The sequence below is a fragment of the Lampris incognitus genome, chromosome 16 (assembly GCF_029633865.1).
Source record: "Lampris incognitus isolate fLamInc1 chromosome 16, fLamInc1.hap2, whole genome shotgun sequence".
Taxonomy (NCBI): Eukaryota; Metazoa; Chordata; class Actinopteri; order Lampriformes; family Lampridae; genus Lampris; species Lampris incognitus.
The window spans coordinates 32,012,950-32,040,429 of record NC_079226.1 but is presented as its reverse complement, the minus strand read 5'-3'; the positions used below and the strand labels follow the sequence as shown (position 1 = coordinate 32,040,429).

The window sequence follows — 27,480 nt, the reverse complement described above, 5'->3', positions numbered from 1 at the left end:
AGAAAATGGTGACATGCGGCGAGGCTTCTTTCGTTTATTTCTATGATTTCAACACAGATTTGCAGTTCATATTATCGGTGGGGGAATAGAGTGTGTCCCCCTGGATGCATCGATAGTGTGTTTACTGCTTCCTTGCAGATTTTACTGCGTCAAAGTTGCAGGACATCTGTATTTACATCACTGGCTGAGCAACAGTCAACATCTCCACGGCTCTCTTCTGCCCTCTAGTCACTGTGGCTACGCTAGCATGTTTATGAAAATAATTTGGATGAGATTCTGCTCTATGGGCAAAACATTTTGATCCTCATTAAATACCCTTGCAGCAAATTGATGCCAAAATCAAGATCACATTACTTTTTTTTGGAGGAAAAAAAAAAACCCCCACTGATTTTTGCAAGCTTTATGTGCACAGATGTTTTATTCTTCGTAGGACTTTTAACGTTAATCGGAAACAGACAAAGGTAGTACATGCATTGAGAAAGGTTTAGTGTCCTCCTCTCGCAGTCATACCCAGGAGTACATGAGCACCAGGGACAGATGTGATCAACATTCTTCCATTTTCCATGACCCAACAACTTCTTCTGTGTCTTTGTTCCAGTGCATAATTGCTCTTATTTCAAACATAATAAAGGGATTTGTTGCACATATCACCCTGGCCTTTCTGTGCCCTTTCGCGATTGTGACATTTGCGTCTGCCTTGATTTCACTGTAAGACTCCCTGCTTTTCAAAGGATAATGAAATGGTAAACAAATTCCGAACATGAACCTCAATTCAGTTTTGTTTCTCATTATCAAATTTGCCTCTTCCTCTGCCAATGTCCTCCTCCTTAAGTATGGCATCATTTACCCGCCGAAATCCAAAATAATACAAAGTGTCTATAAATTTGAGCCTCCTTAATTAAAGCCTTGCCCCGGGACATTTCTCGCACGGCCACCAGGCACGGGATATTTCCCCATAGAAGGACACAAATTGGCCCGTGAGCCCAACAAATCACATTACGATTACTGTGCTGGCCCGAACGCTGTTCATCTTGATAGAGTTAGCCGAAGGAGGGGGGCCAGGCCTGTCTACCCCACTACAGAGACACTGGGAGCTAAAAGGAGAGAGAGAATTACGGTTTTTGGCCGGGGCTTACAGTCAAAACCTGAGTTACAAGTTTCCAGCTCATCCAGAGAATCACAGGGCAGACACACAAGCTCGTATTCATGCAGACAAAATGTGCACATACGCACGTACCCGCACCCCCCTCGCATTTACAGACACGCACACACGCGCACGCCACACGCACATACATGCACACACACACGTGCACACGCACACACACACAGATACACACAAAAACTGCCATGTAATTCAGGGTTTTTAGTTTGAAGTCAGTTTTTGTTTTTGTGACAGTACTTATTATGTTTATTTATATTTCGGAGCTTAAAGCAGGAATACGGAGGGTTTGTAATTATCTAGGCTCTTGAATTATGTATCAGATTCAGTTGAAATAACATGATGTCTGGCTTGGCCTTCACTACACAAAAGGCTCTGTGCAACAGAACGAGAAAGTATTAACGCAGCAGATCGGATATCCGCGAGCCTGAAAAGTTGTGATAAGGAAGTTGCTCGGGACTCGACCACAAGCATTGCAGCCATCGTCCCTGCAACCGGCTGTGGCTGGCGGCCACGGGGTCGAAGGTTAAATACCCAATTCGAGACTTTTCGACACTTTAACGTGCCAGGATCAATGAGGAGTGAGGGGGACAGAGGACAGACGACACGCCGGTGATCACATTCATTTGAAAGGATCACGGTTTCAAGCACGCGAGGCTAATTTACCCCATGCATATGTGCACTTTTTCCACATACATGACGAGATGAAAAACTTGGGTCAGTGGACAGTCTTCAGTGCTCTGATTTGTTTTATGCATCAAACATAGAATAAAGTGAAGGTATATACATGTACATATTTTTTTGTCCTCATAATGGCTGGTAACAGTGAGATGCTACCCGGCAGTCCTGACACTGATGAATCTGCTGCTTTGCAAACACCTCATCCTAGTCAGTCAGGCGGTGCTTAACTTGTGCCAGATGCTGCAAGCACAGGCATTCAGACAAATATTTGCAAGGATCCCGAGTAAGGCTATTTTTTGCATGCAATATTATATTTGAGAAAAAAAAAAGCAATTGCACCTTTTTTCCCCTCCTATTTTCCCCTCAAAAACACAACTGGGTTGTCTCTCGATGAGGACAGGTGATGAATTCCCGACAGCCGGTGTGTTGCTCACAGGATAAGGACGCAACACGTCCATGAAGCCACCGCTCCAGCCAAAGTGAACGCACTGCAGCTGAACTTCGGTGTGGGCGTTGCGATGGCCAAAAGGCAAACGCAATCGTCGAACCTTGTTGGTTTTATTTATGCCTGAATATGTATGAATTTGCTCATAAATACTTTGGTAGACCACTCTGGTTAATGGGTGAATGCTGCTACGTTGTGATTTTTCACGTAGCCTCCAGCACCCCGAGCATGTGGGCAGCATTAACTTGATTTGGTTGAATGCATTAGTATGGGTTTTCATTAAAAGTTATATGCTGCAATTTCAAATCGGGCCACCAGTGTAACGCAGCGGTTTAACGAGATTAGAAGTACACTGATAGCATGAGGTCAGCGTAGCGCAGAACCGTACAATGTGTTCGCTGCAAGGATGTGATGATACGGTCCAGGAACTTCTCCTTAACAGTCAACCTGCTGGATCACCACCTCCTCGGCATTCCTGGACCTCATGACTCGCACAATAAGCACCGATGACAGCAACAATTTACTCGAAAAGGTCCGTAAGGTGCTTCATAAACAGAATTCCTAGACTCCGAAATACAGCAACAGTTGAGAAGCACACACATGCACACATACAAGTATATATATACATAGTATATGTTTCCCTTGCACAAAGACAGGTTCTAAGATGCATGTGTATGCAAACCGCACAGCCTGCATACTAAGTAATTTTCCTGGAGCAAAAATATAACTCAGATTTCCCATGTATGCTACAGAATGAACACACACACCCAGAGGTGAACACGCACGTGCACACACGCACGTACGCATGCATGCACGCACACACACGTAGGCCGTTTCCTGGCACAGAAACAAAACATAACTCAGACGTACAAGCACACTACGGTGTGTACACAAACAGAGGCATGCACACATGCATGCACGCACACATGCATGCACGCACACATGCATGCGTGCGCACGCGCGCACGAACACACACACACACACAGTCCTGTCCGGCAAGTGTAAACTTTCGTTTTCTTACAGGGTCCCTCTCTCTCCTTGCCCCCTTGACTACTTAGTCTAAGTGCTCAATTAACCATAGCTTGTTTAGCTGATTTCCCCCCCCCCAGTTTTATTATTGTTGCCATGTGCCGCACTATATATGCTTTTAGTTTTCTATTGCCATGGAATTTGTGAATGATCTCAGGGTTTGCTTTCAATCTCCTGACTCTCCTTCCAAATCTCCTGACACGTGTTTTACTTCCTAACTTGGATATTGTTTGCAGCCGTCACGATGACTTGCACCACTGCAACGCTTGTTAGGAACATGTCATGTGACATGAGGTGTTGATAACCTCTGCGATAATATATATTATATACCATGCGCTTACAGTATATTAAGCGTAGCTCGCATATTATCGGCGGTCACGCAAAGATGCCAACAACGACGTGCCGATATTATTTTATTCCTCCGTGCCATTCAGTAAATCAGGGCCACGACCCAAACCCGGGTACAGTAGGCTATGCATCCCGTAGGGCCCTGGTTTAATAATTGCCTTTTCAAATGGAGACTGTAATAATCCAGGGCAAGCCCCCCCATGTTGAACAATCACCATTATCCTCGTGATTCTGCTCCTGCCATAACAGCATAATTATTGTTATTACTGCTTTACGATCTTACATACATGATAGACGGCCTCAGCACGAGGCTCGCATGTGCACACGTATGTGTTATATCATCTGCAGGCCCCTCCGCAGCTGTGACGGAGGGATCTCCCACGCTCGGCAACCTCCGGTCCCCAACTCCGTCAGCGGACCCGCGTTCATAAATCACGTCATTAAGATAACGTCGCGGCGGCGCATTAGGGCCCTCCATCACAAGCGGTAACTATACACACTAAATCTCCTCTGCAGGCCCATGCAGCGCCAATCCTCCGCTCGCACAAACTGGTGATTAAATGACTGCCTTTAGTCATAATTAAGTATAGGCCTACTGATTGTAGCACAGGAAGACAGCCAAACGGTACGGGACCACCGCATTGTCGATGAATAGAGGTCATTAGTGTGAAGTATGATTTGGGGTAGACATCTGCAAATTATAAACCCCGGCAAACGTGCTCATCTGTCCACTAGTTGCGGAAACAAGACCAGTTTGTGATGCACGCCTCCCCTTTGCAGGATATTCTGAAGTGAGACAGGCCTTACCGGCGCAACGTCTAACACGGCCGGCACGATATTACATAATCACCTTTAATAACGCAACCGGCGCTCCATTAGTTAGCCGCTTGATTCATCGCATAGCCGGGCGATTTATGCATTCGTGCAAAATTAAAACACTTGCACTCTGCATGGTCACACTCAACTGATTTCTTGTGACACAGCGATCCTTCATATTTCCCCGAGAACGGCAATTAGTTAAAGAAGATAATAAATCTTTTTGTTTATTTCTGGAATGCTTGGCGCGTTGCAATCCAGTTCTCTCCCGTATTAAATGAGAGGTTAGGTTAATTATACAGTCTGCAGCATGCAATTCCTTCATAAAGCAACATCAGAAGAAATGGCTACCCTACAAATTAAATCTCTGACATCGTTTCTATGAATAAAGTAGAAAATGTTTCCCCTCGTTGACTTAAGAGGGGAAACAAGCTTCACCAGTGAAGGTTTTTTTTTTTTTTTTTGCCGCCAGCCTCTTAATAATCAATGCAGTTTCGCAGGCTTGTCAGTGCTCCGTCGACGGCTTTGCCTCGGAGGAGACACGCATAGGGAGCCGCATTATGAACAAAAGACACGTGCGTCCGGTTAAGCGGCCGTCCTTCAGCACTATCATGCTTCATTTTAACCAAGCCATCCACAACCCCACGGACATCTGTCTGTCAAAAAACGGAACAGAGATGTAAATGGCCCCTCTGAGCCCAAGGAGACATCAAAGTATGAGGGATGTGCCTCCGCCCGGGGCAAACCCTGTATGTGTGTGTGTGTGTGTGTGTGTGTGTGTGTGTGTGTGTGTGTGTGTGTGTGTGTGTGTGTGTGTGTGTGTGTCTCTTGTCTGTCTTCCTTGGATCGGGGAGGAGAGGATGGGAAGTGGAGGGAGCTGATTTAGGGGAAGGGCGAAGCAACCCCCTCCCCTCCCCTCCCCCCTCCCCCCCTCTCTCCAAAATCAACATTACTTCAAACATGAGGTCATCTAAACATCTGTCTCCAACATGTCCGCCGGGAGTTCAATCAAAGCCCCACTAAAACATGTTACAATTGTTTCTGGAAATAAATATTAGGCCCTAATTCTGCCCTGCTCGTGGCAGCCAATCGAGTGCAGGAGAGGAAGCGGCCCCATCTCCATCTCCATCAATGAATAATCCTCCGAGCCGGTTGCCCCGCTTATAGTTGGAACTTTATTTGTTTGAATTGCTCTCGCAGCCTTCTCTTTCTCTTTCATTAAAAGCAAGTGGCTTTATTTGTTCTTGCCCTCGCCTGACGTTGGGTTCGCTGTTTGAAAAAACAATTAAATCAAGATAGCTCGAGAGTCATTTGAATGGGGCTCTGACGGCTCGCAGGGCAGAGAAGCTGATCGGAGCCTCAAGTCGTCACAGTCCATTTACTAGAGAGGGATCGATTTACTCCACAAATATATATATATATATATATATATATATATATATATATATATATATATATATATATATATATATATAAAGCAGCTTTACTCTAGAAATAACCATGCACTAAAAAATGTTAAGAGACTTACGACATCAAGTCCAGTTCCCGGCATTATACACGGATGGAGTACTGGATGGATGTTATTCTTTTGCTCTTTTTTTTTTTCCTTTTTAATTTTGGTAACACTATATATTCTTGAGACATATAGCCTTAAAATAAACCATTTCTATATCCGGTACTTACAACTGATGGCCATTACTTTGGCATTGTGAAATATTCCTCACGGGAAAAGAATGAAAGTCGCGTATAAAATTGATTTTGACGTATCATCATACATTATCTGCTGGACATGCATCCCAGTGCTGTAAATTGCATGCAGAAGTGCTGAGTTAACAAAACACCCACTAAAAAAAGTTGCAACCCTATTTTTCCCCCCACCGAGAAGACAAATAGTGAGGAATTGCTACCCCCTTGTGGTTAAAAGATATCTGTCGGGAAGAGATGCTGGAGGATTACTACATACATTACCAATTAGGCTGCAACACCCCAACCACAAACTTTTTGAACCATACTGCAGAACGGAGGGTTTTGTTTTTTCTAAGAAAAAAAATGCATACGATGCCCCATGTTGCATTTGGACGTAATGCACATATCAAATGTCTCGGTAATGACCTTTCACACCCAATAAATAAGGACCAAACCTGTACAGTCGACAGGCGATTTCACACACTGTTACCGGTGGTCAACACATTACTGGAGGACGGTTGCAGGGAAGGAGGTTTGTGGGTGTAAAATTAAGCAAGGGAGGGGAAACAAAATATTGTTACTAACAGCCAATCCCTTACAGAGAGGTGGAGCTCAGCCAATGCGCTGACCGCTCCAAAGCTAAAAGTAGCTGCTGCTGCCGGTCCAGACAGCCGAAGACTGCACTTAGATGACTGAACAACGTACAAAAGGCTTCCCCCCCTCCTCCCCTGCGTTCACGTACGGCTCGGGCTGTGTGACCGGGTTGCACATAAATTAACACTGGTCTCTCCCCATCCTTGTTAACATAGAATCAGGATGCAGAGAAACGACACCCCAAGGACAACCTGGTCTGGAGGAGAGCCTGATGGGAGCTAAAGGGGGGCATTGAGGTCATTCTCCTCAGATTTTGGGGGTTCAGCCCCCTGCACGGTGCATGGCATGCTGCTCCCCTCAGAGCGAGGACAGATGAAAGCCCCCCCCCCCCCAAAAGTCTCTGAAGGGAGGGGGAAGGGGGGGCTAGTCACAGAGGCAGGGATGCCAGGACACACACACACACACACACACACACACACACACACACACACACACACACGCACACAAACACACACAATCACCTCATGTCTCCTAAAACAGCTCAGGAGATGAGTTGCGCCTCCTTGATTTAGCGTTCAGAGGCACATGAGAGTTTGGTTAATGCTTCGCTGGGCCAAATGCGCTTATCTGGAACACACACACATGCCATATGTGGACATATATTTGATGATTTGTGGCTCTTGTATGACATAATTCTTATAAGATCCACATGTCCACAGATAAGTTTCACGTGTAAATATTGCAATACTTCACGTTGTCCTTCTTTGTCCGTCTCAGAGTAAATGGGATGATTTTATACAAAGCCAACATGTAAGAGAAGGTTATGCAACCAGTGCCTATATGCCTTTATTATAGCCCTACATGAATCAAAATATGATTTTAAAATAAACTTGTCTGCGCAGGAGAATTTATATACTACTACTACTATTGCTAACAATAATGATAATAATAAATAAAATAATAATAACAATAATAATATGAAAAAGATCTACAGTATATTGCACTTTTCAAAATCAAGTAAAAAAGTGCACAAAAATCAGAAAAATAAAACAATTAAAATACTTATATGGAACAGATAAAACAATACACAAGCACACACACACACATATATATTTATATATAGATAAATAATATTTAAGTCTCTGCCATGGGGAAAGCGATATGACAGATAAAGTGAAACCAAAACCAAAAGAACCAAACAAAACAAGGCCGTTATGGAGGGCTTATAATAAAAGCATGTTTACAAAAGTAATTTAGAAAGACTCTGCAGACCAAGGTTTCTCGGGGAAGTCCTACCAAATCTGCTGGGCGCTGGCTCACAAGCGTTCACACAGATAATTTGGTGCCAATCCATGCAAAGGCTTAAAAGGCTATCAAAGCAAACTTAAAGGCGTCTCTGAAACGCGCAGACAGCAAGAGGGGAGATGATAAAACGGAGGACATGTCTGGCCTCCTGGTCTGGGTTCAAAGCTTTGCTGCTGACTCTGAACACAGTGGAGCCGTCCTCTGTCTGAGGCAGGTACACAGGCCACCGCGGTATTCAGGATGATAAATATATGCACGCAAAAAAAAATGCATGTATAATTCTGTCTGTACAGCTAACATTCAACAAAAGGTCTAAATTTCCCTATGTTTCTTAGCTTTGGGGGGAAAAAAAGGTTGTAAAATCGTTCTGGTATGTTACTCAAAACTGACGCTTGGTTCAAAAAGGATCTGCACGGAATAAAGGCGTGAGACGAGAGACAAAGCCATCCTTGAACACGTCAGATTTTTTTGTCTGAAATCCAAAGAGAAGAGGTGCAGAACCGTATCAGAAACGCCAACCGAGTTTCTTTATCAGCGACAATTTCACAATCTTACAACATCTCCAATGTTAAACGCGGCACTGAGATGCAGGCAGCAGTAATACAGAACACTCGCCGGCAATTAAAGCCGCTTGAGCTAGTAAATCAATTTCCAAAGGCGCCCTTCTCACTATATTATGTTACGGATGATGAGACAATCTATTCCAAAAATCCCACCCTATGATCTCGGAAGGCTCGTTCTCTTGTTAACGCAGAGTCTCTGCAACAGCGAGAGAGATGAGTGTCCCTTCACATTAACGTCAAGAACGGCAACAAAGAAGGAAACCTTTTGCTGCTTCAATGACAGTGAATGGTAGACTGACTTTAGCTGGGATGACTTTTCAAACAGCCTAAACAGCACATTTTCTGGTTCTCTAGCTGTTGGCCTCATCATCAAACGATGTTTTTTTGGCTGGAAAGACAAAAAAGCATAGGCCACACTTTATGAAGACATAACATTAGTCTTCAGTTACAGTAACTGACAGTAACTGACAGGTACTGGCAGGTCCGTGTTTGAACTGGGATGTCTGGTTCTACCTTAGACAGTTATTAATATTGACAGCTCGGCCTAAGGTCATAGGAACGTAATGTTTCTATTCTGTTATAGGGTGGAGTCTCTCTGATAGGCAAGCGCATCCGACATGTGGCGTTTATCCTGTAAAACGTATGCTCCCGGTTTCATACGTAGCGTCCAGCTTTCGGGAGATCGCTGAACGGATAGGTAGAAGAACAGGAGAAGCTACAACTCAGGAGATGTATGGTTCATAACCCAACAATACTACATCGTGATTATGAGAAAATAATTACCGTGTGACAAAGGTGTCACTCAAAATGAAAAGTCACAAAGAAAAGGAACTTTTCGCTCATATGCAAAAATGTACTTTAAATTGAGTTACGCTGAGGTTCATGACATGACTGGGAATTTCTATTTTTAGACCTTTTTTCCAGTCAAGCGCCTATTCTTTTTCTGTGTCACGTGCATGCAGTTATACTCATTCGCATGAATACTCGAACAAGAAGGTTCTTAATACAACCATAGCCTTGCATTAACTTCACTCGAACAACTGGGGACAAAAGGCATTGCCCAGGGGCACTTCGGCCACAGTCATTGAGGGAGAGGAAGGATTGCTTATTCACGCAAAGGCCATACTTTGAACAGTCGCAAGTCTGCTTCACCCGTAGGCCCCCCAATGGCACCAATGGCAGATTTCTTAGTATGGCAGTGTATACACAGACACACACACACACAGATTTAATGTCATATAACATATAACGACACCTCAATCTATATTTGCACAATAACTAAAGCCACTTATTTTTTGCTGTACAGCCTATGGACAGGTTTGAGACATGCAAGGCCATGAGCACGTAGCCCTTTCCTTTTTGCTTTCAGATTGCTCAATATGTGTTTTATGACTGAAACAGCTCGTTTGAAATGTGTGACAATTCACAATCCCCTCAACATCTTCCCATCATTACCAACAGAAACAATAACTCGAGGACATTGTGCTATAACCATATTGATTTCTTTTTTATGAAGCTGAAATTGATGAGGACATGACATGTCAAATATCTTATTTTTCAAACTGCCATAAGTTGCCTACACCAATCCCATTTAATTTAAAACGCATTTCATAGTTTTGACTCCACTTATAAAGTCTAGGCGGTTTATGTCTATCCAGAGAGAATGACCTATAGTCTAAAGGCAGAGCGGTTCCTGCATCGGTTTCGAGTCAACAAATTACTTGTGGAACGGGGCTTCAGCACGGGACTTTTGATCCGATTGTGTCATAGGTCTGATTAAGTTAAACAGCGCAAAAATGTTATCGTCACAACTTCCAAGTTAAGTCTCTCTCCCAGAAGAAAGTGAATCAGTTCATCTGGACTCCAAATTTGGAGTCCAGATGAACTGATTCACTTTCTTCTGGCATTTCTATACCTGATTTATTGAGTATGCGTCGACAGTCCCCCCCGCCCCCCCTCTCTCTATTCGCAACCCCGTGGAGACGACGTGTCAGCAAAAACTGCACCGCGTTTGCCCAACGAAGACTGCGAAAGGCGGAACCAACGACGCTGGAGTGTGTTTTCCCAAAGTCAAATAATACGGACACCTTCCGGCGGAGGGATATATTTTATTGCTCTGTACCCGATTAGCCGAGCTCGAGGGTATCGCGATTTGAATTTATCGCATGTGTCTGGGCACGACGTCGGTCTAGCCGTGTCTGGGCACGAAGCGTTAACTTCGCCAGACTAAACGCCAACGAGCGGCTAAAGTAGTTAGCGGCAAGACACGCTCTCGCAACTCTTGCATAATAATTCATCGTTTTATGTGTACATAGATAAAAAACGTATTAAGAGACGGCGGCAAAACAGTCACATTTACCTGCGGATCCGCCGGCAGCAATCTGATGAGACGCCTCCCGTAGAAGGCTGTGCGGCTTCTCGGCTGTCATCTCGACTCTTCGCTGTTTTACCTGCCAAAAGCACAAAAAGAGCGTCAAAGCAACCGTTATCGGACGTTTTAACGCCAGAAGATATAACGGAGATTTGGGTTTTGTTTGTTTTTTTGGTCGTGCTCTGTGACGCTATCGCGGTTTGTCTTTTGGCAAAACCCAACCCGCCTTTTGTGACGCCCAGTAAAATCGCGAGCTCTTATCTCGTCAAGCGGGTCTGTGAGATAAACTTTCGCCCACTTTGCCTCCCGTCCAAAGAGCCCACGCCGGAGAAAAGCGTCTCACCGATATCTCTCCGTGTGCTGCGGAGGCTAGGCTAGGCTAGGCTATGCTAAAATATGGACCCAATTACCCTCTCGGCTTCTGGTTCGAATTTAACCTCGCCTTGGGAGTAGGCGAAGTTACACACAATAAGGAACATAATGTACCAAGTAAATAACCGAGCGAGCGTCGTTGCCTGCCTTTAGAGAACTGTTCAGAACCGTGACATTATAAACAACGGGTATTAAATATTGATTATTGGCTCCTAGAATAAATCCTACCAAAACGTGGGCTCACAGGGGGGGGCATCCCCGCAGCGATGGTAACCCTCAAGTTGATGCAATTTTAATTGCTTGCTGATTTAAAAAAAAACATGTCCAAAACGGTTAATTAATATTCATTTTTCATTCAAGACCCAGTCGCGTTTTCGATTATGACACTTGATTCGTGGGTTCACCTTTTACAAGTGCGGGTTTCGTTGCTGTCCGGGATGCATTTGTGTGGAAACTCTTCCAAGTTTTATTGCAGAGACTGAATTTTTTTGGCATTATCATGAAAGATTTGGGGCTTGGAATTCAGTTCTCAGTAACGGTCCTGCACCCCCAGACAATAAGAGCGCAGTGTCCTTCACAATCGCAGGCCCGTTATCGTGACCACAAAGTGAACAGACAAGTTGCTACAAATATAGTTTATACGGGAATGTTTACCCCAGAAATGATATAAAAACAATCATCTTTAATAAGAGGGCCTATTCTTGGCGTGAAAGGCCACAAATAAGTACATTCGTGGATTTGCACGTCTCATTTATGGCCCTAAAAGAAAGTGTATCAAGACTTATGGAGAAGAAGCTTTAAGTGTTTAAATTAAGTTTGGACATCTTGCAGTATATGACTTAACATTGCTTTTCGTGCACATATCATAAAACACACATAATGATAGTAATAATAGACAGGCAGTGAAATAGTGTTTTGGAACCAACTGCTCATCGGTCCCCTCGCTGGAATCTTATTTAAAATTAAAGTTGATTCAAAATCTTATAAACCATGGAACCCTTTCCATGTTACTTCATGGGAAATTTAGAGAAGTTATTTTCTTTTTTGATGAGCAATGAAGGCACTCACCAAGTCAGCATTGAGCCCTATAATGAGTATTTCATTGCATAAAAGAGCAGCTATGGAACAACAAGAGCTTCAGACAAGCCATTAAAAGAGGGATTTACAGCACACATTTGGCAGGAAAACGCCATTACCACTCTGACCCGCCTGGATAAAGAAAGGCCTCCATCCCCAGAACCCCACAGCTACACACAAGCAGCGAGGGTAACTGAATAGTTTATGGATGTGCTAAATGAAAAAAGAAGTTATGTGGGAGACATAGTGTAAAACAACAACGTTGTTTTTCCGTCGAGAGCTCTGGCCCGTACTTAAATTACTGTTGCCTAAACTCTGTGTGTTTCCTGAGTTAATTATTCTTACTGGCGAAAAAAAAGGGTATTCAGTGAAATGACAAGAAACCCAATTTAATCCAGGAAACTCCATTTTGACAAATCAGCAGTATTTTTTTTCTTATTCAGAAAGAACATAGGGTGTTTAATGTTGGAAATTGCTCTTAAGTACCGACACCATGTTATCCATTATTTCTTTGACGGCTTAACATTCAAAGAGTTGTAAAAGTGTCATTTGGGGTCTACACGAGAATGGGAAAACATGATCGACGTCAAGTATTTTAATGATGTGAATGGTTCAAATCAAGATTGAAAACAAGACACCAGAAAGCAGACCGTGAAGTCGTACCTTTTATTTCATTGACACGTACACACAGTAAACATCCACTAGAAAACAGTATAATAATTCAAGCATCTCCTCAAAACACATACTAGTAGTAATGGCAACACACATGTTCTGCTCTTAAATTATTCTGCTACATAAAGCAAACAGTCAAAACCATGTAACTTTTCAAATAGAAATGTGACCATTCTGGAAAAAAACAAATCCAGCAAAAGACCAACAAAAAAAAATGCTGCAAATGAAAATAAATAAAAAATAGGAAAATGAGCAAGACAGTGGTTTGATCCAAAAGCAGTTCAAGTAATTTTAAGAAAAACGTTTTTGGTAGCTCTATTTCACTATCCGCTCTACCTGTTAGACTCTTACACTGTAAAGACGACACTAAATGAGGGCAGCGGCCCGACTAAGAAAAAAAAAATCTCTCGCTGTTGCGGAGTTTTCCTATGAGAAGAACGACAGCAAACGCTCATTAGAGCCTTCACTAAAATGACGAACTCTGCTGCTTCTAACTTGTCTGTTTGTCATCCACAAACGTATCCGTCGTGTACCTCAAGATGATATCACGTTATCAGCGGATCCAGGCCAAAACTCGTGTCTGTAAACGCTTTCCATCTCCTTTTTTTTTTTACTGTATGTTGCACTACTTGGATGCTATAGATGAGTGAGAACGGGTGCTAATGTTTGGGATAATACAAGGAATGTACCTGTTGGTCAGTAAAGTATAGTTTAGCTTTGTGTGATTTGAGGTAAACCCCCACTCATCTAGTACTTCCTGCAGGTCACAACAAATGCCAGGCGTTATTTTCTGCTTTTATCTGACCTACAATCGAGGGACCCTATGTTGTCATCACCAGAAGCAGGGGATGGGAATTCTGCAGCTCTGTAAAGAAGTCAATGTAGAATTTGAGCTGCATTAAATGTGTATTACTGCTAATTCTAGGCACATAATAAACTAGACTTTATAGTTATGCATGACATATTATTAGTCCCTTAAATTCAGTATTGTGGGTGGCTATCTGAACAGCGGAGCCAGTACCAGCAATCATTCATTATTAATGGCTGGTTACCTGGTAGCATGCCACAATAAAGCATGCGTACTAATACACTATGAATGAGCATGAGGAACTTTGAGAGTGAGGGAGGGAGAGAGAGCACGAGCTTTTCCTTTTTTTCCCCCCCCAATACAAAACGGCTGAGGTCTGGATGGCTGAAATAGATGAAGGCCGGGGAGAGGCGAGACTAAGGAGTGCTGCCAGCTACTAAAACGCTTCTCTTGCCAAGTGGAAGTTCAACGAGTGGCAGCCACTCCTCAGCTCTTTTATTCTATTTCAAAAATAAGTTTTTCAAAGTTCAAAATTTTTAAAAAAGGAAGTGATTTTCTATCTAAATCAAGCAGAGTTGGAACACTCTTTTGTTGTAGAAATAAATACAGTCTAGTGAGACTCGGCCTAAAATTTCTAAATTATAATCATACAAACCACAGATATTAAAAAAAAAAATCTTCCACAAATATAAAAACATCTCCTGCATGCAACCCAATGCAGATCAGGTGAACTTCAGGTGAACAAAGAAACCTGTATCAGACTGTACGAGGGTGTAAAGCGACATCCTCTCCCGTCATTCCCTGACATTTCATTGCCTGTTGAGATACTCCATAAACAGGCTGCCGTTTACACATTTCACAGTAGTGTCGGGCCCTTGGTGGTGTAGTTCATGGAGGGGAAGTGCCTGCTGTCCACATCCCAGCGGCCCTGGGTCTGGGGTGAGGCAGACGGGAGACTCGGGGTCCAGTGGTTAATGTAGCTGGCCATGAGCAGAGTCAGCTCCAGGATCTGAGAAGAGAGCAACGGCAGGTCATGGTCAGATCAGGATTAATCGCTCTACCATTTTGATATGATTGTGTTTCATTTGATTCTGGGGACAAAGAGACCCCCAATTGCTGACACAGGATAACTATAATTCAAGAACTTTAAGAGACGCGACTGAATCGGCTGGCAATAATACAGTCAACCTTATTAGCATGTCCTTCAGTAGTAATGTGACTTGGGGCTTAGGCCCCTTTGAGAATCTGCACATAAAATGGGACAGCCGACCTGCTTTCTCCATTAGCTTTAAGGGTAGTCTGGGTTAAGTCTATCTAATGACAGGTGAATAAGGACAAAGTAGGGGCTCCCTGTTCCCTCCTTAATCATCGCTGGTTATTAAGAGTTCCCTCATACCACCCTATTGGACCTCCCAGTCCACCCGCTCACATTTAGTTTTACGCCTCGGTTGCCGATGCCTTGGATCACCTAGCCAAATGACAAACGATGGCTTCGAGCCGAGCTGCGAGGCAGAAACTTGGCTTTGCTTTTGAAGTCTGTGTCTGTCCACAAATCAGTCTGACTGAACACTTGTCCAGATGTAGAGAGGAAGCTTACCTTCGGTTTGGCCATGGCAAAGACCAGCTTCTCCACACTCTTCTTGCCAACTCCTGGCTCCCTCTGCTGGCTCACCACCACCATGAAATCATCACGGCAGCCGCCGAAGGTAATCACAGATTGGTAGGAGTGTGTGACCAGAGTGTGCTGAAAATGAAAGTATTTTCTGCGTGATGAAACGGGCCGTGGAAGGGGTTAAAAAGGTCATGAGTGAATACAAAACATGTTCAGGTTTATTTTTTGCCCTGAAACAGACCATGTAATTCACTTGAGAAACTTTGGTTTTTCAGAGGAGACCAATTGAGTGTGTAAAAAACGTGACGTAATTTCCAATGATTTATCAGAGATTTCTCTTTATTTAGCCGAATGATACCGAGAGCGCATGTGCATAAGGGACGCCAAACCAAAAACGAAAAAGGATGAATATGGGCTTGGGGGAAAAATTACAGAGCTCTAGCTAACATTGTTTATAAGCTGGAACTGCTGCGTCTCCCGAGGTTGAGGACGTCAAGTCAGCGCCGGGCCATTTTTTGCTTTCCTGTGGAGTTCTGGTGTTTAAAACACCACAGAAGAAAAATCGTTCCAGACCAGTGGATCAACAATCCTCTGCAGCTGTGGCCCAGCCAGCACCACAATTGTAAAGAGAAATCCCAAGCCTTCAGTTATAACACTGCGAGTCCAAGACTTAAACCAAAGCACATGGCAAAAACTATTTAAAAAAAAATAAAAAAGCAGGTGGATTGTGGATAAAAGGAGTTTCTTCATTCTATGTTACACAGGTTTAACAAAATACCGAGATAGACAGGTAGTCCATGTTGAAGGAGATACTGTACTTGGTCTATATGATCCCCGAGCTGCAGACTTACCATGGTGTAATCCAGCACACACAATCCATCCTCATTGACAGCTAACCACACCTGGTTTTGCTCAACAGGAGAAGGAGGCACAGGCTGAAGACAGAGCAGACAAAAAGAAGGTCATTTTACAGGTGCAGTTCAGTCTCAAGTCTTCAACCACTGTGCTTACCGAGCATGATGAATGGCTGTGCTATCGATCCAGCCACAAACAAACTACGCTCTTGCTTCTCATTATCAAAAATCTAAGTTGTTTGAGATGAAGGTCAGCACTACTACCAATGTAGTTAGCTTAAGGAACGACAACCTATGGTAGAATGAACAGGCCAAAATATGAGCGAACTCTCTGCACATATATACCTTTGCACTGAAGAGCTTGGCTCCGAACAGAGGCCATTTCCGAGCCACTGTTAAATATATTCTCACACACTCGGATGCACTGCACCCACGGAGAACAGACCACTTAGTGGCCAGACGCTCAGCAAGATCTCTGGAAGGGCAACAACAACAAAAAAAACAGAACATAATTCATACATTTTTTGGCTAGTGTAAGTTTGAGTTTATCTGTAATTGCTGTTAAAACATTTTAAAGACACAAACTAATGTGCTTGCCAGTATGAGACCTTGTCTCATTTGACCTGTTCTAAAGCCACCGAAACAGAGACATCAGGAAAAAGTTCAGAAATGCGAGTCTCTGCTATGTCCATATCGTACAATTTGTATTATAATGAGTTTCATTCAAAATTAATATTCACCATCTGAAAAAGCAATGCAGCTGTTTTTAAAAGGGTACTGGGTAACTTGACAAAAAACAAGAGCGAACTAAACCCAACCAGACTAGAGCCGATATATTTTAAGGGCACAGAATGAGGATCTTTGGTTGATGAGCCCTGCCCTTTCATTGGAAATATATCATGATAACAGAGAATAATACAACAGCTGTTAATCTAGTTTATCCCCTGTTGCAAGATGCTGCACATTGAGGCTAACTGTGTGGTGTTGCAAAGGTGAAGACCGCGGATGTGTCCCGTTTTACCTCAGCTGCTCGGTGCTGCAGTCCTGTTTGTACCGTTTGGGGTAAAACCGGTCCAAAGCCTGCAGGAGGATCAGCTGAGATTTGGGTTGTGGAGATCCTGTTGGCGAGGAGGCCGCCGGGCGTTCGAGATCACCATGCTCAACCTGTGGAGGAAGAGAAAGGCAGTGAAGGAGAGCTGAGAGGGGAGAAATATTTGGATGGTGAAAGTGAAAACGATTCTTTTTAAAAAGGCACTTTTTAGAGATATAATTAAAAAATTACTTCCACCAGATGGATTTGTAAAAGGAAAAGCTTTCATAACCCAAAACACAAGTCAATTTTTTCCCCAATACTTGCAAATTAACCAAATGAAAATGAACTGAAAAAGTCAAATGAAGCATTTGTGTAAGTGAAGAACATCTTGGATCGGATCCATTTTCCATCTAGGAAAAATAGCAGCTGAAGGGTCATTGAACAGAGCGGTCACCATGTGTTATATCCACATCAATAGCCTGACATAACTTTTTACACACCTGGGCCATGAGGGCGGCCACCTCCAGAGCCAGCTCCTTGTTCACGGGGAAGTGGCCTTGGTGAACTTCATCATTGACCTGGTACGCCAGCAGGAGGCGCTCTCGCTCCGTCTCTCCCTTTGCCTGAGCCCGGAAACACAGCCTGCGATAGGTGCCACAAGTTGTTTATTGCACTAAAATTGTCGTTTATCCAGTTAAAACCTTTGGTAGAGACTATGAATTACACACATAGTACAACATTTTCCCTGTGTTCTTATTTATGCTGGCAGGATTGAAACCTTTATTTAAAAGCTATGCGGGGACAGAATGTTTCAGCCCACACATTGTCACTTATACAGCTTTTACTATGTGGTGAGTTTAGCCTTAGAGCGTTCATAGCTTCCCAGTTTGTTTGTCTAAATAGCATAGTGACCACACAATAAAAGAGGTGAAGTGATAATTGTGTGCGAGGAGCCATCTTTGTCTGTCCAACATCCAGATGTAGCCGCAGATGTAGCCTACCTGCTCTTGTATGTAAGACGAACGATCCGCGTGCCCTCATACTTCCCAGGATGCAACTCTTTCAAAGCCTGCTCCCACTTGGAAATGACATCACAGATCTTGCAAAAGGAATAAGATGTGATAAGAAGGTATTCAGTCTAAAATCTTTTGTTTCTTCTTATTTTAAGCACTAACTCAAGATGGACTCGAAAACATGAAGTGAAAAAGGTACAAATTTCCAGTGCCGGTCTTGTTTTTTTTTTTTTTTTTTTCAACTTTTGCTGTCGTTACATAGACATATAATCATAAGTGCCTCCTGGTCATAAATATAATGTGTCCCTTCTAAAACTGTAAACAGAAATTTGAGAGGTATCCTTAAAGTCCTGTTAACAACATAAATGGACACTTGTAAAAAAATAAACTAAATGTTCTTGCCACAAAAATTTCGATCTCACCAAGGTTTCTATGTCTTTCACGAACTGAATCCGCAATATTTTGACCATTTACGATTTCATGTCTCTTGCAAGGTTCACTGTGCAACTAAACTGAACTAAACTCCTGCACTAAATCTAAACTGATTGAACGGTAGGGTTTTGTCTCTGCCCTCACAGGCTGCACGACCCGTGGCTGCTGAGCCCACCTTGGCAGAGGGCTGCAGGCAGTGCTCCAGGTCTTTGCCAGATGGGTCATCCGTAAAGAGGGCAAATCCAGACAGCTGAGGCTTCCTCATCCCCACCCTCTGGTTCAGAGTGGCGAGGAACTCCTCCACTGTGGTGGAACCATCGAAACCCACAACCTATAAGAAGAAAACAAAGACAACGAAACTCAGGGAACAATTACAGCAAAAACAAAGTGTAACCCACTGCCCAGGATGTTAGAACGGCAATGTAAAGCAGTTCAGGATGCAGCCTGGGTAAAAAAAAAGGTGTGTTTGACACATGGAGTAATTGACTATGTTTGTGTCCATACACATACACTGCTCTAACATGAGGAAATATGACTTGACTAAGAGAGATCAGGAAACAAAATGAAAGAAAGTGAGCAAAACAGTGTGTGTGCGTGTGCATGTGTGTGTTACCTGGTAGGTGTTGTTCATAAAGTGCACAGGGATGCTGAAGGGCAGAGAGTGGTGATAGGGGTTCCGCAGCAGGATGGATACGATCTCCATCCGCGACGGCTTGGCCTCCCGCTCCCCGTTCTGCAGGGTCCGCTCAACAGACCTTTGACAGTACACAGCATACTTCCCCACCTCGCTCCTACGCCGGGGGAACAAGGTTGGCACGATTCCAATGTTGGTTCAAATTCCAGTTTTTATTGTTTTGTTAACAGCATGGCATTTTGAAGTAGAAAGGAAACACCAGTTTGTGTAAATGTCAGGGGAGTAGGAAGTGTCACATGATCTAAGAGTATCTGCACATCGCAGAATGTAAGTGCCAAGTTAAACAAAAGAATAAGAAATACTCAGTGTAGGCTAACAGAACCAGAAACAGGATAAAATTTGAATATAATGGGTCTATACTATACACTATTTATAAATAGTATGTTCAGAGGAAATATTGGGGGGATGTTGACCTGAGAGAGTGGTTTTACCTTGCAGGTTTTCAACACTATAGAGTTAATAACATTCAAAATTTTAGTATGACAGAAATCTAAAATATTTTTCCCATTGATAATGAAGGGTTTGCAGAAAATGGGCCATTACGTTGCCACATTTAACAGTTACAACATGGTGACCCAATGGAAATCGGACTTCAGACCCTGACGGCAGTAGTCTCACACTCAAAATGTGCTTAGAAATTTGCCAAGTATGACATGTGGCTCGCTGTGAAGAAGCTCACCTCGGGTCAGCATTGCGCTGCAGGTACTGCCTCAGGTACCATAGGAAATGTTGTTGAGGAAGGAAGAGAGCCACGCACAGAGACAACAGCTGCCAGCACTATGGAAAGAGGAGGTGTCAGCAGGAGAGATGGTTAGTTTGTGTTTCCAGTATCACTATTGCCATTATAACTCTTTTAGTAATATTTGTTTATCAGGGGAAGGTTTTTGTTGTGTATGAATCCTCCTTTTCTGCCACCATCGTGCCTACTATAACCCGTTTGAACCCAGGACATATACATATGACTGGTCTGGCTGCTGAGAAGCTCCACTGGAGCAAACGCAGGTTAAGTGCTTTTGCACTAGAGTACAATGGCAGTAGTTTTTGGGAAAGAGCAAAGTCCTTTATGGACTATTTGGATTTTGCCCTGCAGTCCCATACTGACTAACACTCTGTGGTGTGGGCACTTGCAAGCATTGACACGAACACATATGCACGCGCAAACGCACGCGCGTACGCACACAAACACTCAGACATACAAAAATTCCATGTGGTAATGTTTCCTGGAAATTGTGGTGTGCTTGTTCAGTCTCTTGCTTTCATTATCCTTGTTTTTATGTTTGTTTTTTTTTCCTGTGTTTTCAAAGGCACTTCGTGGAAGATCTGTTCATTAAGAGTGGTCTCTACATAAAGTTGTCTTGACAGTCGGGCATACTTCTCTGCTCGGGCAAGTTTGTGTTCCCTAAGTGTTTTCTCTCGCTCTCTCATGTTGTCCCATCTCGTCATGCACATTATTAATTTTGTGTTTAGGTCGTACTAGGCTGACCTGCGTCAGGGAGTAGTTGTTTGGTGTGCGGCAATTAGTCTGTTTGATCAGCTGACAGTACATCTCATTCTGCAGCTCAGGGTGGGTCAGGCACACTTGCAGTGCATTCTGGGCCAGCGACGTGTGGTAATCGATGGATGGAGACTCGACCAGCACGTTGATGAACAGCTGACAGGACTGTGAAACGAGACAAAAAAAAAAATCCCGATAAATTTCTAGTTGTATTAGTGTTTGTTGATGGCTTCGTAAGGGGGTCACAAATGTAATGTCACTGCATCACCAGTAGGTGGAAGCAAACATATGCCACAAACAGTTGATTGGAAACAATTTTGGATGTCTGTGCAACATTGAGCAGTAATACAAGTGAGCAATGATACATAAACAAAAACAGTATTTCTTTTTAACACAAGTGTCATGATATGAAGCCTATAAAAACTACTCCCGCGGGGGGGGGGGGCTTTGTCATTTTCTCGCAGTAACCACAGTGTTAATCCAGTCAGACAAAGAACTCGTTTGATTTTTTTTTTGGAAATAATCAGTCTCATCAGATCCACGAATTCTTCAAAGCACTCAGATTTGCGAGAATGTGTCCTTCATTGCATTGAAGTGAGGCCTTTGTGTCACAGCATCGCGCCAGCTCTTTTCATTCCACTCTTTCACATGCATTGTTTTTTAAGGATGGTTGGTCAGGGAGAGAGGAGTTGTTCATTTTCCAGTCTCAAGAAGTGACCCAGGCCTGTAGATAAACGGTTTTTGAGGCATGGGTTCGATAGGAGAAGAAGGGGGGGGGGTTCTGTGTGGGTGATCTGAGGCTACAGACTCGAAAAGAGAGGAAAAAGGGTCTGACATATTCCCTCTTTAGCAGGGTTCAAGGTCCCTCCATCCTGCTCTGCTCTCTTTAGCCTCCACCCCTCTCTCCCCAAACTGCTCAACCGCTACCCCCACCCACCCCGATGCAATGTGCGGCCCTGCTCCCAGTCTTGAAGCGCTCTAACCTCACAGGTCTCCTCTCCAAAGGGGCTCCTTTCATGCTGGCTGTAAACCAGAGGAACGTTTAGCCTCGCTCGGAGCAGATAATCAAGTCCATTATCTCTCTTCCACACTTTTAATGAGCGCAACCCCCCGAGCCTTTGATCTGTCCTTTCTCAGAGACAGGTCCACTGGTGGGAGGGGAAGAGGAGAAGAAGAGGGGCATGGAGTGCATCCAGGAGAAAGGGAGGGGGTGGGGGGGTGATGGGGGACAGAGTTTAAAAAAAAAAGAGAGAGAAACAGAAGAAACAGGAAGAGAAAGTAGAATAGAACAACAGAGGGGATACAGAAAGATGTAGCAGAAAGAGAAAAGTAAGTGCTGCAGAGACTGGCCTTGAAAAGCTTGAGAGCCTCTGTTTGGAGAGCCTCGGAGGGCAGGGTGGTGAGAGGGGAGTGCAGACCCTCCTTACAGAAACACAACGCTTCACTCCTCCACAGACCAGACTCTGGGGAATAGTAGGAGACACACACACACACACACACACACACACACACACACACACAAAAAACCCAAACAGAAAGATTGAGTTACGAAATTACAGTGACCCAACAACAGCTGACAAACATTCACGCAGATCATATTCACACAGTCATAAACACTGTCTGGCGTCTGGAGTAGGGCTTTAAGTTGCCCAGGATCGAAATAACATGTAACACGCTACTACCTAAATCTGTACCCCCTATAGAGCCCTTGCAAGCCTAAATCACCCACTGTTCCTGCCTGGCTGTAAGGTGCACCTTACAGCATATATTTAAACTACAATGACGTTTTAGCCAAAGCCAAGTTAAGCCAAATCACAAATATCCTTAATGACATTTTAACAAAACGAGTTCTTTAAATAATCACATGACTAAGCAAAATAAATTACAAATTCGTGAGTTGTGAATTAAGATGACGACTAAAATCAACAACTTTGCGGCAATACTCTCTTGCTAACTAACTGAGACCGTCTCACCTGGGTCTCCTTCGGCATCCAGGAGTTTACCAATGAGCTGCTCGTACTCAGTGCCCACCTTAAAGCTAGCGCTGCTGCCCGCCGCCACGGTCAGGTGGTACAGCCACGTGTCCTGGGAAGAAAAAGGCATGGTTTAAAGGTGCAATCAGTAAACTTTTTTTTTTTCTAAATTTTATTTCTGATTTTTCCCTTTTTTCTCCCAATTTAGTGGCCAATTGATCCCTATTTTAATTCAAACACCCACCCTCGTATTGCATGCGTTCGCCAACTGCATCTCTCCGGCCGGCAGTCTCGAAGGAAAGCGCCTCCCCACTTTCGTGACAAGGCGAATCCAAGCCGAACCACTGTTTTTCCGACACACACAGAGACGCATTCACATGACGAACACAAGCCGACTCCGCCCCCCTCCCGAAGACAGCGTTGCCAATGATTGCTGCTGCATCGAGTCCGGCCATAGTCGGATCTGACGAGACCGGGGCGCGAACCCCAGTCCCCAGTTGGGCAATCAGTAAACATTTTACTCGAGTGACCACAAATGGTGGCCAGTAGGAATTGGCAGCCACTTCGGCAACCGTCCCATCGGGAGACGGTGGCCCTCAAGTGGCACAACTAATGCTAACTACATCTCACAATTTCGTAGGCAACCTAACCGATCCAGCAGAAATGTCAAGATGCAATAATGTGGAAAAGCACTGTAAAACATTTTTGCTGCTTATGGAAATGTGCAGAGACATGAACGTGTGGAAGGACATTGGATTGTAAAGGGTGGGGAGCCGTCTGCTTAATTATTTACCAAAATAAATATTCACAGGTTTTGAAAGCCATAACTTTTTGGCACCCAGCAAAGCATTTTTCATATTGGTATAGATTGATAACACTTTCCATCCCCTGCCCCCACACCCAACTCCACCCCATTTTGTGCTGTGATAAATTTTAAATTTAAATTTAACTTTAAATTACAAGCTAAAACAGTTAGCTACTGAAATGGCCAAATAGATACGAGTACAATTGGAAAAAGAAAGGTTTAAACAGACAATTTAGATAGCATCAAGACAGATATACTACACTGACTTTACAATGATTTCCTGTTTTGCAACTCGCTGCAAGTTGGCTAAAACAAACCATTCCTCTCTACCTCCATTTGTTGCTATCTTTTTTTGCAATTTTCTGTTCGGGGAATTTTTCCCACTGGTATTTATAATGTAGACCTCATCATCATCATGATACATTTTTTCCCCCTTTTTCTCCTCAATTGTACCCGGCCAATTACCCCACTCTTCTGAGCTTTCCCGGTTGCTGCTCCACCCCCTCTGCCGATCCAGGGAGGGCTGCAGATTACTACATGCCTCCTCTGATACATGTGGAGCCGCCAGCTGCTTCTTTTCACCTGACAGTGAGGAGTTTCGCCAGGGGGATGTAGCACATGGGAGGATCACACTATTCCCCCCAGTTCCCCCTCCCCCCGAACAGGCGCCGCAACCAACCAGAGGAGGCGCTACTGCAGCGACCAGGACACATACCCACATCCAGCTTCAAACCCGCAGACACAGCCAATTGTGTCTGTAGGGACGCCTGACCAAGCCGGAGGTACCACCGGGATTCGAACCAGCGATCCCTGTGTTGGTAGGCAACGGAATAGACCACCACGCTACCCGGATGCCCATCATCATGATACATTTACTGATGCTATCTGGTTCAGGGCTAAGTCCAGTGCCTTGTGATGGATGCAGGAAAATGAGCACAAATGAATAAGCTTATAGTCCTTGTAGATTCAGACCTTCTCCTGCTTGGTGCCGATGAGCAGGTAGGTGGGGCTCTGCTCTCGGGGCTGGACCACCAGGGTGCAGTGTGAGGACAGGAATCCTCGATTCCCTGCCTCATAGTCCTCGTCTGAATCGCAGGAACGGTCCACCTCCTGCACCAACGCCTCCCGCATCCGGAGCTGGCCCAGCGGGAACTGATGTGGGGATATTAGAGTCACAGTCAGCCACAGTGGGGGAAAGGACTAACTTAGTCAAGATTTCACACCAAGCCAACCAAGCCTGTGTCAAATACTTGAAGACCATTTGTATAGTTTGCTTTAATCTGCTTGGAGTCATTTCTCCCCAAACCGGGGGCCTCCATGCGGCCAAAGTGTACGAGTGCCCTTGAGCAAAATACTTTATCCCTAGAAAGTATCTCAATTTTCAGTTGTCAGTCACAGGCTGCTAATGATCAGATGAAACAGACAAGCCATGTTAGCATTAAATGATATTTCAGTGATCTTTTGGAATACAATTCAATCAGGGCCTTATTAGCATTGACTTAGAAAGTCCATCCATCCATTATCCAAGCCGCTTATCCTACTTAGGGTCGTGGAATGCTGGAGCCTATCCCAGCAGCCATTGGGCAGCAGGCGGGGAGACACCCTGGGCAGGCTGCCAGTCCATCACATGACACATTCACACCTAGGGACCAGGAGTATGGACTGATTCACCTGACCTACATGTCTTTGGACTGTGGGAGGAAACCGGAGCACCCGGAGGAAACCCATGCAGACACGGGGAGAACATGCAAACTCCACACAGAGGATAACCTGGAATGACCCCCAAGGTTAGACAACCACAGGGTTGGAACCCAGGACCTTCTTGCTGTGAGCAACTGTGCTAACCACTATGCCACCATGCTGCCCTGACTTAGAAAGTATGAAAATTAATGTTCTCACAAAAAAAAATTGCCCTTTCAATCTCTGTTTCTAGGGAAAACGGGTTTATTGTGGACGTCCTGCGACCATCCTGGCCCCACTTGTGGGTACTAACCCATAGTTTGAAACCCACTCTTTTAGGGCAACCCCCACCCATCTGGCACTCCAAACTGATTAAAACAACCGTTAAAAATTAATTTCAAATACCAAGAGGCCCAGATGTGACCATTAATTGACTTGTGAATACAGATGAAGATAAAAAGCAGAGCATATTCAAGGAGAGAGTGTCTTGTTGTGTTGAGAAGTCAACCTTGTCATCCTGGTTGCGGTAGTAATAGAAGCTTTTGCTGACCAGAGAACACCAGACCAGCTTGGAGTGTCCATGTTTGACCTGAAACACAGAGAGAGAAACAGATGACTGGAGAGAAAAGTGTGCGAGAGGTTGAATGGCCAACTCCAGTACTACCTGACTTTAATGTTGTGCATGAAGTCCTGTATATAAAGGACTCTAGTTTCATATTCTGGGATATGCAGATCGGCTTTGTTACTTCTTTTCAGTGTGACAGCATGTTTGTTTACGAGGAACTTTACAATTGCCAGATCTGACCAGCAGGTGTCCCAGGTGTCTACGGATGGACATGAAAACCATTTAAATCATATCCCTAAACCAGGGGTCACCAAGGTTGAGAAAGATGGCATAATAGACCCCCTCATCAGAGTTCTCGTCACATCACAACTGGTTGATCAAAGCTGACAGATCTGAAGAGAGGGGTCGAGGGGCTGCCAGTCGTCTGCCGAAGCCTCATCAAAACACGCCTTTGGAGTCAAAGGGTATCAGCTATTCTTTTTCTTTTTTTTTTGGCTTTTTCCCCATTTTTCTCCCCAGTATTACTTGGCCAATTACCCCACTCTTCCGAGCCATCCCGGTCACTGCTCCACCCCCTCTGCCGATCCGGGGAGGGCTGCAGACTACCAAATGGCTCTTCCGATACATGTGGACTCGCCAGCCGCTTCTTTTCACCTGACAGTGAGGAGTTTTGCCAGGGGGACGTAGCGCGTGGGAGGATCATGCTATTTCCCCGAGTTTCCCCTCCCCCCCGAACAGGCGCCCCGACCGACCAGAGGGGGCGCTAGTGCAGCGAGCGACCAGGACACATACCCACATCCGGCTTCCCACCTGCAGACACTGTCAATTGTGTCTGTAGGGATGCCCGACCAAACCGGAGGTAAAACGGGGATTCGAACTGGTGTTGGTAGGCAACAGAATAGACCGCCACGCCACCTGGCACGGTCAGAGCTATTCAAACCTTCAGAATATAAATCTTTATCAAGAAAAGCTAAGGATACTGCCAGCAGGGGGTGGGCGGACGAAGGGGGCCTGCAGCTCGCTTCCCAGCATTCCACCTAGCCCTGGTCCTATAGTCGTGTCTCAGCGTGACACAGTTGTCCAAGAATCTGCCGGAAAAGCTGAGGGTCATGCCATCTCCATCCCGATGACAGAGAATTGTCTTACGATTTGAACGAGAAGGCTAAATCCCTCCCCCTGCCCAAAACATGAGATATTTCTGGTATGTTGTTTGAGGGAGCACAAACCTCTCTAATCCATACCCCCCCCACAAGTAAGCAACGGAGATGGTACGGATTTGTGGAAAATTTTGAATCTCTGAGATAGAATGACAACTACATCCAAGTATTTTTGGAAATGCTTTGTATGGAGCAGCACAAAGGCCTCTGTATGAACCAAATTAGCACGAGCTTTACATGA

The 27,480-nt window shown here is 44.4% G+C and overlaps 2 protein-coding genes across 4 annotated transcripts in view; both read right to left on the bottom strand.

The window, feature by feature from the left end:
• Nucleotides 1-11,389, bottom strand: part of slc25a21 (solute carrier family 25 member 21) — a 117,673-nt gene extending 106,284 nt beyond the window's left edge. Inside the window, exons 1-2 of one of the 3 annotated variants that reach the window (XM_056295788.1) lie at nt 11,341-11,389; nt 10,986-11,076 (exon numbers count right to left, since the gene is read on the bottom strand). In XM_056295788.1, the coding sequence (XP_056151763.1) occupies nt 10,986-11,055 (70 nt within the window). In that variant the 5' untranslated portion in view covers nt 11,056-11,076; nt 11,341-11,389. The other 2 variants (XM_056295790.1, XM_056295787.1) reach the window with 2 other exon arrangements.
• Nucleotides 11,390-13,108: 1,719 nt separating this feature from the next.
• The window catches only part of plekhh1 (pleckstrin homology domain containing, family H (with MyTH4 domain) member 1), a 43,357-nt gene continuing 28,985 nt past the window's right edge, over nt 13,109-27,480 (bottom strand). The window contains exons 16-30 of the mRNA XM_056295849.1: nt 26,026-26,106; nt 24,810-24,989; nt 23,033-23,144; nt 22,410-22,522; nt 21,048-21,224; nt 20,244-20,341; nt 19,484-19,661; nt 19,046-19,201; nt 18,427-18,524; nt 17,926-18,067; nt 17,414-17,556; nt 16,738-16,867; nt 16,390-16,473; nt 15,524-15,670; nt 13,109-14,935 (exon numbers count right to left, since the gene is read on the bottom strand). Coding sequence (XP_056151824.1) covers nt 14,783-14,935; nt 15,524-15,670; nt 16,390-16,473; nt 16,738-16,867; nt 17,414-17,556; nt 17,926-18,067; nt 18,427-18,524; nt 19,046-19,201; nt 19,484-19,661; nt 20,244-20,341; nt 21,048-21,224; nt 22,410-22,522; nt 23,033-23,144; nt 24,810-24,989; nt 26,026-26,106 — 1,992 coding nt within the window. The 3' untranslated portion in view covers nt 13,109-14,782. The remainder of the gene's footprint in view (nt 14,936-15,523; nt 15,671-16,389; nt 16,474-16,737; nt 16,868-17,413; nt 17,557-17,925; nt 18,068-18,426; nt 18,525-19,045; nt 19,202-19,483; nt 19,662-20,243; nt 20,342-21,047; nt 21,225-22,409; nt 22,523-23,032; nt 23,145-24,809; nt 24,990-26,025; nt 26,107-27,480) is intronic.